The 17,601-nt window shown below is 46.5% G+C and overlaps 1 protein-coding gene across 1 annotated transcript in view; it reads right to left on the bottom strand.

The window, feature by feature from the left end:
- Nucleotides 1-1,147: 1,147 nt before the first annotated feature.
- Nucleotides 1,148-17,601, bottom strand: part of LOC311129463 (striated muscle preferentially expressed protein kinase-like) — a gene marked incomplete at both ends in the record, with an annotated part of 180,847 nt that continues 164,393 nt past the window's right edge. The window contains 17 exon segments of the mRNA XM_084161756.1: nucleotides 1,148-1,391; nucleotides 1,822-1,971; nucleotides 2,404-2,479; nucleotides 2,957-3,180; nucleotides 3,564-3,803; nucleotides 6,176-6,986; nucleotides 7,265-7,429; nucleotides 8,331-8,453; nucleotides 8,943-9,110; nucleotides 9,257-9,373; nucleotides 11,633-11,785; nucleotides 12,267-15,027; nucleotides 15,111-15,179; nucleotides 16,473-16,515; nucleotides 16,755-16,907; nucleotides 17,211-17,237; nucleotides 17,324-17,496. Coding sequence (XP_084017882.1) covers nucleotides 1,148-1,391; nucleotides 1,822-1,971; nucleotides 2,404-2,479; nucleotides 2,957-3,180; nucleotides 3,564-3,803; nucleotides 6,176-6,986; nucleotides 7,265-7,429; nucleotides 8,331-8,453; nucleotides 8,943-9,110; nucleotides 9,257-9,373; nucleotides 11,633-11,785; nucleotides 12,267-15,027; nucleotides 15,111-15,179; nucleotides 16,473-16,515; nucleotides 16,755-16,907; nucleotides 17,211-17,237; nucleotides 17,324-17,496 — 5,697 coding nt within the window.

Genomic DNA, 17,601 nt, shown 5'->3' with positions numbered 1-17,601 from the left:
AAAATGTGGACAAGATCAGGACAACAGATGCATATTAGAACCAGGTATAAACGGGGCTAATGACGTCCTGTTTAACTGTAGATTAAGCCACTCATCACTTCCTCTGTTCATTCACGTTACAATCTCATTTGTCAAAATGTTCATTCTGAACTCAAGTGAGGACACTTGCAAGAGACAGCATGACCCTTCCACATTCTACCCTGTGACTCAAGACACCCTCAGTTACCGTGAATGTAAGGTACTGGAGGTCTTGGCAGCCTTTGTATACACATACTTGGTATACACAAATCGTCTGCAATGTCCATAGGAAAATTGACATTATAAGATAAAGACATTCTGATTTGGCTAACCAAGTCTTTGTCATTATAAGAATATTTACAGGTCCTACTCCTTGATTTGGGTTGCGTTGATTAGTTGTTCACTGTTCTGGTAGCCCTTGCTAATCTTGTCTGAACCATAAACAACCCAATGCTTTCTCAATGCATTTAAACCAGCTCATGTTGTGAAGAACATTCTGATTATCAAAGATAGAACATGTCAACTGAGCATTATGGCGTGCATACTGTAGTGCCCATAATCATGGGTAAAGATGTTATCAGTAGTGTTGCTTTGTTCATAAAAACTAGCTGAGAAGAGACATCATCTCCACAAATTTCATCATCCTAGGGAAAGCTAAAATTACACATGTACAAGATGTTAAGAGAAGATATCTGGTTGATATACTTGGATACAAGAGGTTTAGATGAAAAAATTACGAGCTTGTGAGTATCAAAAAGAGAGAGCAGAGGTTTGGAACATTGAGCTGGCATCCAGCCCTTGAGAAACGTGTATCACCCCATGAAATACACAAATAACTATTCTGTTATTGTCTCATTGCAAGAACCTTCTCTGTGGGGCTTCCTTTAGGCTCAGTATAGGGACTCTATGGTGGAGGCAGAGAGGTTAGGTCCTTAATATTTGGAACCAGTGCTGGATTTTGTGATTTTATGTCCATTTGGCTGAAAAGCTAAATTCACAACTCATCTCACCAGGTTAGGAGGCCAAGGGGGTTCTTCAGTGCTCGATCCTAGGTCCTGCCTCATTTAGATTAGGCACCTCCTCTCATGCAACAGCTCCTGCCTTCATGCATTGACATATGAAGCCGTGCTCACTGTTTGACCGGTGTCATGGGCGAGGAGGGTATAGGGCTGGTGTTGGACTGGGGCGAGCTTTGGTATGACCGAAGGAGGACCTTGTGCTTGGTGGCCACACCCGCCCGCAGCTTCTGCTGCTTGTCCAGGTAGTCCTTGAGGCATGTGGTGGTGAAGGTGAGGGTCTGCCGCCGCAGTCGAATCAGGTAGGCGTCCTGGAGCCATGAGTTGTTGTAGCAGTCCTTGATGGAAGGACGGGCCCTGAAACAGAGGTCACACCCAGTGTCAAGCAGCCCTAACTCAAAATCACAAACTATCTCATAAGGGATTGGTCATAAATGCGATACGACACAAAAATACTAATTCTATCATTCATTCATTACAGGCTATGGCAGCCATTGGCAGCCATGTTGAACGGGTGTAGGTGTGAAGACTTCAATTCCTCAATCCTGCACTATCTATCAATGGCAGCAAAATATGTGTACAGATCAAGTTAACAACATCCAATGATTGTAATTTTGTGTAGTGAGACAGATGCCATACGGTTGAGAATGCCCCCCTACTTTATTGCAATGTCAAAGAAAAATAAGGACTTACCGATGTCAGTGCGGAAAGTACATAATATAATGAATTGACCAATTCATCAAAAGAAAAGGACACTTAATTTATATAAATTATCAGTTGCGCTTACCAAGGGTAACTACAGAGGACCTTTTTCAAAAACAGAGAGGCACTTTGAGATACGTTCTGGTAGAGTTTGCCCACATCAAACTTGGCTGCCAAGATTCTGGCTTCAGTCTCCTGTGGATCATTCTCCATGAAAGGCAACCTGCCGCTCAGCCTGAAAACGTTTGAAATAGGTTTGACAGAGCACTTGAAATAAACAAACACAGTCAAAGATTGTGCAACTTGAAAACGTTAGAAATGGGTTTGAAATAGGTTTGACAGAGCCCTTGAAATAAACAAATTCACACAGTCAAATATTAATGTGTAACAATTTGTGTATTTAGACATTTAAATGCACTTTAAATAAAGTTAGATGTTATTCATGTAAAGCAGGTGTCCAGCTGTAACACTGTGTAGATGGCCACACTTTTGTTGTCAGTTCCGTTTCAGCTCAGTCAACTCAGGAAATTAATTAATTAAAGAACACCATTACAGAACTGTAAAGAGACAATTCATAAGTCATGAATGGTATTTGAATCAACTGGGAATTGGCTTGAGTTTCAAATTAGTTCAAATGTCATTGGCCCAAAGCCTTGCTCATACTCACATGATGAAGGTCAACACGCCCACACTCCAAATGTCAGCCGAAGGGCCCACCACATCCCCCTTCAACATCTCGGGAGCTTTAGGGAAAGGTTAGGAAAAAGAAAAGAGGTTAGGGAAAGGTTAGGGAGATAACGTTTGGGCATTCAGCTATAGGAGGACACATAAAGGGGCACAACTAAGGTGTGTTTACATACCTGGTATTAACATATGATTTACTGATCAAATATGATTAGATCATTATCTGTTTATCGCTCGGTGCATCTATACATGGTATTATAAGCTGTCTCCTACCGTCTGTGTCGGCATTGTAGCGGTTGACTACAGAGCATTTGCTGCACAGAACACATTTTGATATGTTCAGATTGCCCAAGTTTACAAGTTTTCACCTTCAATAAATATTCTTATACATAAGGATTCCCTATTATACATTTTTGATTGATAAGTTGAATCAGGTACAGTATGTTAGTTTAGGCTAAAATAAAAATGTTCAGCCCGTGTTTCAAACCTCAGGAATGGGTTGAGACACCTTGATTTAGATAATCCTCACGACTTACACATAAACTCCAGAGTTCCAACAGGAGGGTTGAACTGCTTGAGGAAGAGTGGGTTAAAGGTCTGGGCGCTTCCAAAGTCGATGATCTTCACCATGTTCATGTATGTGATGATGATGTTCTCCGGCTTGATGTCTAAGTGCAGGATGCGGCGGTTGTGCAGGTAGTCCAAACCTTGCAGAACCTGAACGATGTAGCCCACCACATCATCCTCTGAGTAGCGGAATCTAGTAGGGGGGGTGAGAGGGACAACAAAGGATGAAAGGGTTGGGGTCAATTTAATTTCAATTTTGTCAATTGAGGAAGTGAACTGAAATTCCAATTCCAATTTCTTGTAATTTGATTTGAATTGAATTTATTTGGGTAAAACAATTATACCACAAGTGGTGCATTGCATCCCCAGAGGATAGCACTTCAATTAAACACTCATTTCCAAAGTGGTCCTTGATGGTAAATTGCTTTTCAATGAGGAAATTAGATGGTACTGACCCCAAACCTGACCCAGGAACACTATACAGAGCAAAAGCAATCATCACGTACAAAAACATATAACCGGAATATGCCATTTATTTCCATTAGTTGATACACCTAAGGATTTGTGCTGTCTGACCTGTCGATAAGGCTGTAGAGGAGCTCTTTCCCACTGCAGCACTCTGAGATGAGCACCAGATAGCGGGGCGTGACGTAGGCCTCGTGCAAAGCCATGATCTTATCGTGGTGGAGGGACTTGAGGATGTTGTACTCCTGCAGCACCGTCTGTTTGTTGTCTGCCTCGTAGGGCACGATCTTAGCCATGAACAGGTTGCCTGTGGCGTTCTCTCTACATTCTCGGATCACGCCGAAGCGGCCCCTTTAAGACAAACAAAGAGACAACAATCTTGAGGTATTATGCTTTATAAGTTGTTATAAGTGTACAAACCTTTAAAATGTCTTATAATGAGGCTTATAATATATGATGTCTCTCTAAATGTATCAACATTACAACTGACTCAATAGTAATTCTAACTGAATTATAGAAAGGTCGATTTCCAGGGGGATGCATAATACAAAAGAATACGTAAATAAATACAATAATAATAATAATAATATGGAAAGACAGTCTTGAGGGAAATGCTGTCTCTAAAATATGAAAGAAGTTGATGTCTTGACTGTTTCCTTCACAGTCATTGTCACGCCCTGACTTATGGGACTCTTGTATGTTGAGTCAGGGTGTGGATATCTATGTTAGTATTTCTATGTTTTCATTCTAGGTTTGTGTTTCTATGTTTGGCCGGGTGTGATTCCCAATCAGAGGCAGCTGTCGCTCGTTGTCTCTGATTGGGGATCATACTTTAGTAGCCTATTGGTAATCATTAGTTGTGGGATCTTGTTCCGTGTATAGGCTTGTATTGTGTTTAGCCTGAGGACGTCACGTCACGTTACGTTGTTTTGTTGGTGTGTTTATTTTGATTAAATAAACATGTATGCATTTCACGCTGCGCCTTGGTCTGACTCGTCCTTCAACGTCCGTGACAGAAGATCCCACCAAACACGCACCAAGCCAGTGGTGCGTGTTCCCAGTCCGGCCCGGCCCGTTCCTGTTCCTCGCACCAGGCCAGTGGTGCGTGTTCCAAGTCCGGTACGGCCCGTTCCTGCTCCTCGCCCCAGACCAGTGGTGCGTGTTCCCAGTCCGGTACGGCCCGTGCCTGCTCCCCGCACCAAGCCAGTGGTGCGTGTCGTCAGTCCGGCCAGCCCGTTTCTGCTCCTCGCACCAAGCCAGTGGTGCGTGTTCCCAGTCCGGTACGGCCCGTGCCTGCTCCCCGCACCAAGCCAGTGGTGCGTGTCACCAGTCCGGCCCGGCCCGTTCCTGCTCCTCGCACCATGCCAGTGGTGTGGGTTCCCAGTCCGGTACGGCCCGTTCCTGCTCCTCGCACCAAGCCAGTGGTGCGTGTTCCTAGTCCGGTCCGGCCCGTGCCTGCTCCTCGCACCAGACCAGTGGTGCGTGTGTCCAGTCCGGCACGGACCGTGCCCGTTCCACCGGTGCCTGGTCCGGCACTGGTCAGCTGCTCCACTCCGGAGCCAGAGCAGTCCGCTCCACCGGTGCCTGATCCAGCTCTGGTCGGTTGCTCCACTCCGGAGCCAGAGCAGTCCGCTCCACCGGTGTCCAGTCTAGCTCCGGTCAGCAGTTCCACTCCGGAGCCAGAGCATTCCGCTCCACAGGGGTCCAGTCCAGCTCCGGTCAGCTGCTCCACTCCGGAGCTAGAGCAGTCCACTCCACCGGTGCCTAGTCCAGCTCCGGTCAGCGGCTCCACTCCGGAACCAGAGTAGTCCGCTCCACCGGGGTTTAGTCCAGCTCCGGTCAGCAGCTCCACTCCGGAGCCAGAGCAGTCTGCTCCACCGGTGCCCAGTCCAGCTCCGGTCAGCAGCTCCAGTCCAGACCCAGACATCAGCCACGCTCCAGGTTCGGGGTCTCCCACACCAGGGCCCAGACAGGGCTTGGTGCATCGTGGGAGGAAGGAGAGGGGAAGCAGCGCGCCGAGGTCCAGACCAGACCAGGGGCGCAACGGGGAGGCTGAGATGTGGTCGTCACGCCCGGAGCCGGATCCGCCTCCGAGGCGGAATGCCCACCCGGACTCCTACCCTGTTATGTCAGGTTTGTGCGGTCGGAGTCTGCACCTTTGGGGGGGGGGGGGGGGGGTACTGTCACGCCCTGACTTATGGGACTCTTGTATGTTGAGTCAGGGTGTGGATATCTATGTTAGTATTTCTATGTTTTCATTCTAGGTTTGTGTTGCTATGTTTGGCCGGGTGTGATTCCCAATCAGAGGCAGCAGTCACTCGTTGTCTCTGATTGGAGATCATACTTTAGTAGCCTATTGGTAATCATTAGTTGTGGGATCTTGTTCGTGTATAGACTTGTATTGTGTTTAGCCTGAGGACTTCACGTTACGTTGTTTTGTTGTTTTCTTCGTGTGTTTATTTTGATTAAATAAACATGTATGCATTTCACGCTGCGCCTTGGTCTGACCCGTCCTTCATCGTCCGTGACAGTCATTACCCCATTCAATGTTATAACCCTGAAATTGCACAGCATTGAAGAGAAAACTAAAATCTATGCAGCTGTTTGCATGGGTTACTTTCTTGTATAGGTTACACAGTTCAATAAACCACTGTGGGAGCCTAATCCCTGAGCATATCACAGTGGGAGCATTGTGGACATTACTTTTTCCATACTTCCATTACCTGGCCTTCTCATTCATGAAGGTGTATGGTTTCTGGGGCACTCCCTGGAGCAGGGTGCTCTCACCAGGGCGTCCCCCCAAGGGCGTCCTTCGTCCTGACGGCGTCATACGTGTGGGTGTAACCCCACCCTCCCCTACCGGACTCATGCTGGAAACTAGCACCACTGGGGGTGAGATGGCGGGGGAGGGGGTGGAGAGGAAGGGTGAGGTGACACGTGCTGTGGCAGCCAGTATTGGTGCATACATGGGCACAGACAAAATGGGTTTACCGATGGTGGGCGGAGGGGCCACGAGTGGGGGCCGAGTCTTAATCATGGGCGAGACGATATTGACGGGACTCTGGGGTTTGGGGAGAACGATAGGGGGAGCGAGCTTGGTTATGGTTGCTAATTGAGACGGTGTCGGTTTCGTGACGTTGATGTTGATGTTGAGGGTGGTCTTTGCTTTGGCCGGGGCTGGGGCGGGCTGAGCCGGAGCCGGGCTTTGGATCTCAGGGATGGCCCGGTGGGACGGGACCGCACTAATAATCATGGGGGTGGAGGCAGTGCTGGTTGGGGTCTGAGGGACTAAGGGTTTGGAATCAATAGGTTTAGAAGCGGGGGTAGAAGCGATAGGTTTGGCCGCTGGTACAGCAGAAGAGGGAGCGGCAGCGGAGGGGGACAGTGTCTGTCTGGATGGGGCAAAAGATGGGACAGGGTGCACCACTTTACTAGGCGCAGGCTTCATGGAGGGGACGGTCATTGTTGCCGTTTTGACCACTGGTGCGGCAGGGACTGTCTTCACAATGACTGATCCACTGGATTTTGTTGTCACTGTTGATTCAGAATAACACAGTTTTTAGTGTCACTTTTTTCCCCCTCTCGTACAATGCTATGAAAAAGACTTTGCTATGACACTTTCATATTTGATGGAGAGAATAAGAGTTTACAGGAGTTTGTCAATCTCCAAGTGCCTTAAGTACATCATACTGTACATGTGTGCAAACATTTAAACCACATGGAATGTATGACAGAAAACACTCAATGAACTTGAAGTGATATATTACTATTCATATGACTATTAGGTCTTCATACATGAAAGTAGTACATACCTGAGGCGTCCAGGCACACTACCTCTGAGAGGTTACTGTAGGGTCCTTGGCCTGCCTTGTTCACACATGCCACTCTAAACCTGAAGGCGCCCCCTCCTGCCAAGTCAACCACATTGTAGTAACAGTCAGCCACTCCAGTGGCCACGATGAGCCAGTTACTCTCAGCTGGGGGAGAAAGAACATAGACATATATTTTTACGTGTTCATGTTAATAAATAATTAAGAAATTATACAACTGCATTTGGACAGTATGGCTTTAAATTTTGACTTTGAAATTATACTAATGAAGTAGTATATGTGTGTGTGTGTGGCTGAATCCCAAATCACCCCCTTCCCCTTCCCTCGCCCCTCAGCTCTACATTTGCACGTTCACGCGTGCCTCCGCCATATGCACAAGCTGAGGGAGTGAAAATTATAGAGGGTGTAGGGGCTAATTAGACCCTCCGATAGCTACTGCAAACAAGCCAGCAAGGCAACAGGCTCCAGAACGAAGTGGTATCCCAACTGTTTTGTATGGTGTTTATTCTATACAAGAGCAAGGTAATGTTGATTATAAGGTCTTTGCTTCACCATCACTCTGTTGCATGCATACAGCTCCATTCAGTGCATAGTAAGTAATGCCTAACTTGGCTCACTAGGACTATTTAGTATCACACTCAGATACACATAACAGCAGCGCCATCTATTGGCTTGGCGACATCTCGTAACACCAACAGTTTGCGCAATTTCATACAAAATAATCGAGAGTCGTGCCTAATTATATGCTACGTGCATTTGTTTTTATCTGATTTCAAAGCTTGACACAATACCTCCCAAATTAAATGTTTAACTGTTACAGAGGTTTATATCTTATAAAACGACAGGGGGAATTTGTTAATTTATTTGAATGTGGAACATGAATTGCATCATTCAAGTCACAAGTGTGTCCTGAAGTTGATGGGTTTATTGATCTCCTCGCCACTCTCTGAAAGTCTCCCTCTGAGTTTCGTCAGCAACATGTGAAAACGGAGGGCCCTCTGAGCGAGTTGGTAGGGCCGAGGGGGTGGTTTGGGACACCATGACTCACCCTCTGCTTTTCTCTCCAGAGAGTATGTGCAGGGGGCCATAGTGTCTGAGGGCTTCCAGAGGACCAGGGCAGTGTTCTTATAGCGCTGGGGAACCTCGGGAGTCCCAGGACGATTGGGTAGACCTATGAGGGCAGAGAGGTATTATCATCATTGCAACTCAGTCCTGTTCAATCGAAACCAATAAATGTGTTTAAAAATAATACCGCCTTAGGTAAAGAAGATTGTCAGTTGCGAGAGAGTTTGTCTAAAGATCCATATCAAGTTGATGGTAATTCATTTGGTATCATTTTGTGAAGAAACAGAATTCAAAAGGAATTATCGCTAATCTAGAGTAGGTTAGTTGGGACAACTGAGCTGGCCAAGAGGTGTATCCACACCTAAATAATAGAAAGGGAAACATTGTCATATAGAAAACCAACAAATAACCATGAAATTCTCTCTCTCTCTCTCTCTCTCTCTCTCTCTCTCTCTCTCTCTCTCTCTCTCTCTCTCTCTCTCTCTCTCTCTCTCTCTCTCTCTCTCTCTCTCTCTCTCTCTCTCTCTCTCTCTCTCTCTCTCTCACGCACAGACACACAATCTTGCCCTCTCTGATTCGTGTGACTCTAACTCACAAGTGAGGGAGAGGGTACAGGAGCTGGAGACCGAAGCCAGGGGGTTGGTGGCTACACACTCATACAGCCCTGCATCCTTCTTGGTGGTCGTCATGATCATCAGCCGCTGCCTGCCATCAGGACAGGAGATCATGTTCATTCTGGCATCAATCTGCAGAGGCTTCTTATCTGAGAAGGAAGAAAAAGGTACACTTTACTTAAAGCCAACAGATATAATGCATTATGATGCAGTTATAATGCATTGTAAGACTTGTTACACAGAGGCTGGAGGCTAGAGGTGGATTTTACATTTAGCTCTTATAATAAGCTTTTACCTTTCATCCAGGAGATGTGTGGGTGGGGGCTGCCAGCTGGGAGGCAGCTAAGGGTGATGGGATCTCCCTCCAGCAGGGCGTAGTCCCTCAACTTGATGTGGAACACTGGAGGGTAGTCTGGAGGAGAGACACATTGGAAATGTGATTAAGAATTAAGAACAATGGGCATCATTTCAATCCATTTTAAGCAGTCCTTTGTTTACCTGGCTGCTGTCATCAAATGCTAATAAAGTATTTTTGTCCAAAAACCTATGTAATTCAATATCCCCCTGTGTCTCTAGAACACCTGGATTTGTTGGCGAGGGATTGCGCTGCCCCTTTCTGGTGGGCACTTTGTGTGATTGAGATTAAGGGATGTTTTCAGAGGCGGAGATCTCACAACAGAAAGGGCACCATTTTGTGGGCTTTTAAAAACAGTCCCATAACTAGCTATGGCCGACAAAAAAATATATATTGCTTGATATGTTTTTCATAGATTGCTAGCTAGTCTCTTTCAACAGCTGTGTAAATCAACATGCTGTTGAGACTGACAAGTGAGTTTACACTAGCAAGCTACTTTACAGTGCCTTCGGAAAGCATTCAGACCCCTTGACTTTTTCCACATTTTGTTAGGTTACAGCCTTATTCTAAAATGGATTAAATAGTTTTTCCCCCTCATCAATCTACACACAATCCCCATAATGACAAAGCAAAAACTGTTTTTTAGACATTTTGCTAATTTATAAAAAAAAAAAAAAAAAAAATGTCACATTAACATTAGTATTCAGACCCTTTACTCAGTACTTTGTTGAAGCACCTTTGGCAGCGATTACAGCCTCGAGTCTTCTTGGGTATGACGCTGCAAGCTTGGCACACCTGTATTTGGGGAGTTTCTTCCATTCTTCTCTGAAGATCCTCTCAAGTTCTGTCAGGTTTGATGGGGAGCGTCGCTGCACAGCTATTTTCAGGTCTCTCCAGAGATGTTCGATAGGGTTCAAGTCCGGGCTCTGGCTGGGCCACTCAAGGACATTCAGAGACTTGTCCCGAAGCCAGTCCTGCGTTGTCTTGGCTGTATGCTTAGGGTCGTTGTCCTGTTGGAAGGTGAACCTTCGCCCTAGTCTGGGATCCTAAGCACTCTGGAGCAGGTTTTCATCAAGAATCTCTCTGTGCTTTGCTCCGTTCATCTTTGCCTCGATCCTGACTAGTCTCCCAGTCCCTGCCGGTGAAAAACATCCCCACAGCATGATGCTGCCACCACCGTGCTTCACCGTAGGGATGGTGCCAGGTTTCCTGCAGACGTGACGTTTGGCATTCAGGCCAAAGAGTTCAATCTTGGTTTCATCAGACCAGAGAATCTGGTGGTCTGAGAACCTTTAGGTGCCTTTTGGCAAACTCAAAGCGGGATGTCATTTGCCTTTTACTGAGGAGTGGCTTCCGTCTGGCCACTCTACCATAAAGGCCTAATTGGTGGAGTGCCTGACCAAGGCCCTTCTCCCCCGATTGCTCAGTTTGTCCGGGCGGCCAGCTCTAGGAAGAGTCTTGGTGGTTCCAAACTTCTTCCATTTAAAAATGATGGAGGGCACTGTTTTCTTGGGGACCTTCAATGCTGCAGAAATGTTTTGGTACCCTTCCCCAGATTCTAAAAACCTGTTTTTGCTTTGTCATTATGGGGTATTGTGTGTAGATTGCTGAGGAAATTGTTTTATTTAATCAATTTTAGAATAAGGCTGTAACGTAACAAAATGTGGAAAAAGTCAAGGGGTCTGAATACTTTCCGAAGGCACTGTATGTACAATCTTGAACAAATGCACCTCAATAGCTAGCTTGCTTAACTAACTGTGACTGATTTTAACATTAGCTAATGTGGTAATGTAACAGCTATTCTCCACACCTCCGAATTCAATTTGTAGAAGGGAGGACTATAGCTTATTAGCTAACTTGATAGCTGGATAATGTTTCTACAACTAGCCAGGTGAGCAAATGTTAACCTAGCTAGCTAACTACAGTGACACGTTGACAACAGGCAGTACTCATACTCAGGGGGAGGAAAAAGTTCAGTGGTGTTGCTGCTTGCTTGGGCCAATTGAATAATGCAGAAATCAGGACAGTTAAAATCAACTTAATTGAGCTACACAATCAATTTGAGACACTTAGGGATAATTTTGGCATGACATTTAACATATGCTAATTTGGGGTACATTGACTGGCATTGTTTTTTGGACAAAATTGCTGGAGTTAACATTTAGTTACAACAGCCAGGTAAACAAAACCAAGGCATTATCATGGATTGCTGTTTCTCCTTGTCCACTGACTGCTGACTGCTTACAGGGTAAGGAAACCAATATGAAATATTGTAATTTGGATGAACTTTAAGAAATTAAGGACTTTAAGGATTACTAGATGCCAGTCTGGAGTATGAGCGGGAGTGTAGGGAGTCATTCTCTCTGGCAATAGCCGTGGGGATATCAGGCTGTGATACCGTCTTGTCCTTCTTGCTGCCTCTGGTTAGGCCCCAACGGTCCCATCGGGACCTACGTTCGCCCTCTGCCCCTGCCGGAGGGAACAAATATATCTCAAACTGAAATCAACAGAAATAGTAATTAAGAAAAAACGTGAGGTTAGCACACATAGGGAAGCCTCTTTGGGAAGATATATTTTTTTCTTGTATGTCATCTCAGTATGTAAGAACAAAGGTTTGGTTGATGAAGGGCGTGGGAGGGTTTGCATAATTGTAAAAAACAATGTGTTATAATTCTTCTGACATGTACCAGTCCTCTGAGTCAATAAAAATAAATTGTTCAAGAACCTGCATCCTTAAAATTGGATTCAAGCACTGCAAAATAGTGACATTGAATCTGTGCAGTGAAACTGCACCTTTTCATTGTTAAAGTTATGTTTTGTCTAATTCTTCTGAGTAATCATCTTGAAATGAAACATATGACCTTTTCAGGTGCAGGGGGAATATGTTAATTCAAAATAAATTGTATCTCTATATTTGATTGAATGTTTTCAAAGGGAAGAAGTCTCGTACCCTTGGATGCTTTCTCCGACTTGATGCTGAACATGGATTCCAGGGACTCTGAGGAGGCTCCGGTGCCTGACTGAGAAGCCAGCTGGTTCTGAGGGATACCGGATCCAGCCATACTCTTAAGGTTACGTCCCTCAGAAGTCGACCTGCGTAGAATGGAGAATAGGGGTGTCTTCTTGCTCTCTGGCTTGTTGGCTTCCCTCTCCTCGGTCGCTACTCTTCTCTCCTCCGAGGCACTGCGGATCCTCATGGATATTCCGGACACCGTTGACTCGATATTCCTATGCATGACCATGACCAGTGACTCGTTGGGCTTTTTCTGCTCCTTGACCTCCTGCTTTACCTTGTCTTCCATTCCCCTATCCATCCTCATCATCTCCACCTCCTTCCTCTCCTGGGAATGGGATCCTCTTCGGCCGCGGAGAGCCCAGGAGAGCCGGCGCCTGGGAGCCACCGGTTCTTTCTTTTTGGGCTTTTCTTCCTTGCGTTCAGTTGACGGAGTCCTCTTGAGGCGCAAGGAAAGCCTCCTCATGAAGCCTTGGTCCTTCTGGGCCTCGCGAAGATCCTGCACTGACTTGGACTTCTCCTCCAGTCTCCTGGGGACAAACTCCAATGGCGCTCCAATGGGCCCAGGGCGGTATACATCTTCACCTGACTCGGCAGAGTCCAAAGAGGCTACTGGTTTATCCTCAGGCTTTGACCAGTTGAGAAGCTGCAGGCCTCGCGTTAGGGAAGACTCACGCTTTTTGAAGCGGGCCTCAAATACTTCCTCAGAGGCAATGTCCTGGAGGTTTTGTCCCACTGGCGAGAGCTCACACTGGGGCGTAGGGCGTGGGGAAACCTTGGGTGTACTCGATTCTTTGGGCTCAGGGGATGCCACCCTTGAAAAGACTGCAGGGTGTTCCCCTGGTGTAGATAGCAGATTGACTAGCTTCTTTGGGCCAGAGACAGGTGTAGGTGTGGGTATAAATGTTGGTGCTAGAAATGAGGCTTGTGCAAGGACTGGAACAACCACAGGGGTGGAGTCTGCTAACGGGGGGCTAACTAGGTGCTGAAGCAATGGGACCATGATGGTCTGCATTATGCTAGCGTACGCAGAGGTCCTACCATCTGGGAGCACAGTTAGGGCAGGTGGAGAGGGAGTCACAACATTTGTTGGTGCCCTTGAAAATGCTGGTGCTGGCGTGACCCTATTAGAACTTGTAGTAATGACCATCTCAGAAGATTTCACTGGTGCCTTCACTTCCTCTTCTAATTCTTTGACTTCTTTTTGTATTTCTTTGTGTGCTTCCTCAACTTCCCTAGCTTTTGGTTCAACAACAGGAACAGCCTCATTTTCCTTAATCTCTTCTTTCTCCTTCTCCATTTGTTCCTCTAATGTAAGAACCCTCACAGGAGGGCTATACTTCCTCCAAGGAGGGATAGGCTCCCTCGGGGCCACGTACTCTGGTTCAATCATTGCTTTTTCTGACATGCTCATGTCCTTCTCTGAGAAACCACTTGTGCTCGATCTCTTGTCTGCATTACTGTCTGTGGTCACGCCATCAGTTTTTTCACCAATTGTCTTAATCTCCTTGTCTATTGACGAGTCCTCTTCCTCCATCTTGGTTTTTGTATCCTGTTCCCTAGGCACTGGGCTTGGTGTGGGAAGTTTAGGGGAAGGTTCCCTGGGAGTCACGGGGCAGGAGTCATTTTTGAATGGCTCAGTGAGAGCAGACATGGATATGGCCTCCTTGAGCCTTCGCTCCTCTATCTGAGCCAGCGGGATTTCCAGTGGTGCCCCGGTGCGTCGGTGCAGGGGAATGGGCTCTGCATCATCTCCTTGACTGAAGGAGGCGCTCTTGCGAAATAATTTGGGTTTGAGCACGTCCTCTCTGGGCTCGTCGCTGGAGGCTGCCTTGGTTAAAGGAGGAACCCATAAGCGGGGAGCGCGCGAGTAGCGCTCCAGCAAAGACAACCGCTGCTTTCCATCGTCCATACCCAGTGTCTCCAGCAGGGGTCCTCGCAGGCCGCTCATCTTCTTGTCCACGGAGCCACCTCGGAGCAACCTCTGCCTCATCAGCTCCAGTTTGTGAGCATAGTCCTCCTGACTCATAGGACCTGGGCTCACGCTCCTCCTAGGCAGCTCCATGGATACCGCCTTTTTGAGGACTCGCCGGCCTTTCTCAGTGATTTCCTCGTCTGTGCTATCTTCTGGAACAATGTGGAGTAGCAGTGCGCTGTCAGCAGAGCCCCCTCTATGCAGCTTCCCCCTTCTGGGTCCTCCCTCTGGCTTGTCCGACTCCAAGCTCGAGCCTCTGTGCAAGGTCCTTCTTGCCTTCTCAGATACTTGCGCCAACTCTGCCAACTCCTCATCCGAAGACCCCTTGTCGTTTTCTTGCGTCAACCTTTTCCTGGCACGCCCCCTACCTGCGGAATCTCCAGCCTCTTTTTCTTTCCCTGTGGATTCACACTCCATCACATCTTGGCCATGAGTGACTGCAAACCCTGGCCTATCAATGGTGCTGTTTGGCCGTCCTTTGCCTTCCTGATCTTCCTGGATCTCATTTAGAGACATTCTTGATCCGGAGAACTCCATGGTGAGTGGCATTGGAATGAAGGGCAGCTCGTCAATGTCTTCGTCGGAGTCAGAGGACGATGATGGTGGGGGTGAGCCCTCTTTCAGGTGTCTGGGAACAGCGATGGAGATGTGGCTGGATGAGTCATTCAGCAACTCAGTGATGGACCTCATGACCATTTTGGATTTGTAGCTGATAAGGGACCGCTGCAAAAGACGGACATAACCAAATATAAGATGGAAGCAGACACAATTCAATAAAAAAAAATAAACACGCTTTGATGACAGACCTGCCACTTTCGGCAAGACACAAACTTCTTGAGGGTCTCTGTGCTTATGGCCTTCCCCTTGGTAAGGGTCTGTATGAAAAAATAAAGACAGAATAGATTAGAATGTGTTACTCAATATCTTACCAAATTACATTACATGACCAAAAGTATGTGGACACCTGCTTGTCGAACATCTCATTCCAAAATCATGGGCATTAATATGGAGTTGGTCCCCTCTTTGCTGCTATAACAACCTCCATTCCTCTGGGAAGGCTGTCCACTAGATGTTGGAACATTGCTGTGGGGACTTGCTTCCATTCGGCCACAAGAGCATTAGTGAGGTCGGGCACTGATGTTGGGCGATTAGGCCTGGCTCACAGTCAGTGTTCCAATTCATGCCAAAGGTGTTCGGTGGGGTTGAGGTCAGGGCTCTGTGCAGGCCAGTCAAGTTCTTCCACACAGATCTCGACAAACCATTTCTGTATGGGATGTCTAGAATGTCATTGTATGCTGTAGCGTTACGTTTTCCCTTTACTGGAACTAAGAGGTCTAGAGCGAACTATGAAAAACAGCCCCAGACCATTATTCCTCCTCCACCAAACTTCACAGTTGGCACTATGCATTGGGGCAGGTGGCGTTCTCCTGGCATCCGCCAAACCCAGATTCGTCTGTCGGATTGCCAGATAGTGAACCGTGATTCATCACTCCAGAGAACGCGTTTCCACTGCACCAGAGTCCAATGGCGGCAAGCTTTACACCACTCCAGCAGACACTTGGCATTGAGCATGGTGATCCTAGACTTGTGTGAGGCTGCTCTGCCATGGAAACCCATTTCATGAAGCTCCCAACACACAGTTATTGTGCTGACGTTGCTTCCAGAGGCAGTTTGGAACTCGGTAGTGTGTGTTGCAATCGAGGACAGATGATTTTTACACGCTACGCGCTTCAGCAGCCGGCGGTCCCGTTCTGTGAGCTTGTGTGGCCTACCACTTTGTGGCTGAGCCGTTGTTGCTCCTAGACGTTTCCACTTCACAATAACAGCACTTACAGTTGACTGGGGCAGCTCTAGCAGGGCAGAAATTTTACGAACTGACTTGTTAGAAAGGTGGCATCCTATGACGGTGCCACGTTGAAAGTCATTAAGCTCTTCAGTAAGGCCATTCTACTGCCAATGTTTGTCTATGGAGACTGCATGGCTGTGTGCTTGATTTTATATCCCTGTCAGCAACGGGTGTGGCTGAAATAGCTGAATCCACTAATTTGAAAGGATGTCCACATACTTTTGTATATATAGTGTATATAAGGCATCTCAAGTCAGAACAGATCCCTGAAGCAATTATGTTTGTTATGCGTCACATATGAGTCAAAGTTTACATGTCTCACCTTGAACCATGGATGACGGAGACCCTCTTGTGTGTCAGGCCTCCTAAAGGATGACATGATTCCATTTTACATTTGATTTCTAGTTAGGCTGAAGAAGCCCACAAATGTATAAGAACTAAAGAAACGTGAATCTAGAAGGGACAAATCCTATCTTGATATCTGCAACTCAAATTGTCTTGAACATTTATTCAATCAAACGCATGATTTACCTGAAATTTGAAATAGCACATGGACATCTCAAGTTTTGGCCTGAACATGTTAAAATCTATAGTTGCCACTCACAGTCTGTCTGCCACCAGCAGTTTGATGATGAATCCCTTGGCTTCTCGGCACATGTCAGCGAACATACTCTCCTCAAAGGCCACATTGTAGTTCCTGATGTTGAGCACGGAGCTGTGGTCATTCTCTCCAGCAAACGGAGACACTCCAGTCAGGCTGAAATGCAGAAACACCTGTGAACTTCTCTTCCTCTCACTAATTGTTCACTGATTTCAAGAGCCATGTTCCAATATTATTACAGGTCGATGAGGGGGCAAATCTGGCATGTTTGATAGGTTCTCTCTAATAGCAACACAAATAGGAATCAACAGCTACATATGTGGTGTTTATTTATCCATTGGCTTGTAAAGTGTGCATATGCATAAGTCCATGCTTAAGTTGTAATTAATAATCTTATGATTGGTTTTGTAATCACTGTACAGACACACCAAATTTAAGACACATTTAACGTGTACCTACCACAGATATGTGATGACTCCAATCGGCCTGGGAAGAAAAAAAGATAATTAGAGAGGATCCATTTGTGATATGTATAAAGTTTTTAACACTTTCATGGCCTTCAGCATTTTTACCAGATGTCAGTTGCCTTGGATACAGGAGTTTGGTTTACAATTTCTGGGGCAACAAATTCTGGTGTTCCATATTTGCAGTACTGAGCCTCATCGGGTGTGAGCTCTATGGCGTTTCCGAAATCACAGATGCGGATCTGATCGCCATGGGGGTCTGCCATGAGGATGTTATCAGGCTAGGGGGAAACCCAAAACCTTGTTATTGACAAATTACTGCATTCAGGGGTAAATATTCCTTGTCTAAACACATACCTGCAATACAAAAAACCACAGTACTACCC

This window comes from Coregonus lavaretus (assembly GCF_964263955.1).
Source record: "Coregonus lavaretus genome assembly, chromosome: 5".
Taxonomy (NCBI): Eukaryota; Metazoa; Chordata; class Actinopteri; order Salmoniformes; family Salmonidae; genus Coregonus; species Coregonus lavaretus.
The sequence above is the reverse complement of the archived record's forward strand: the minus strand, read 5'-3'. Positions and strand labels throughout refer to the sequence as shown.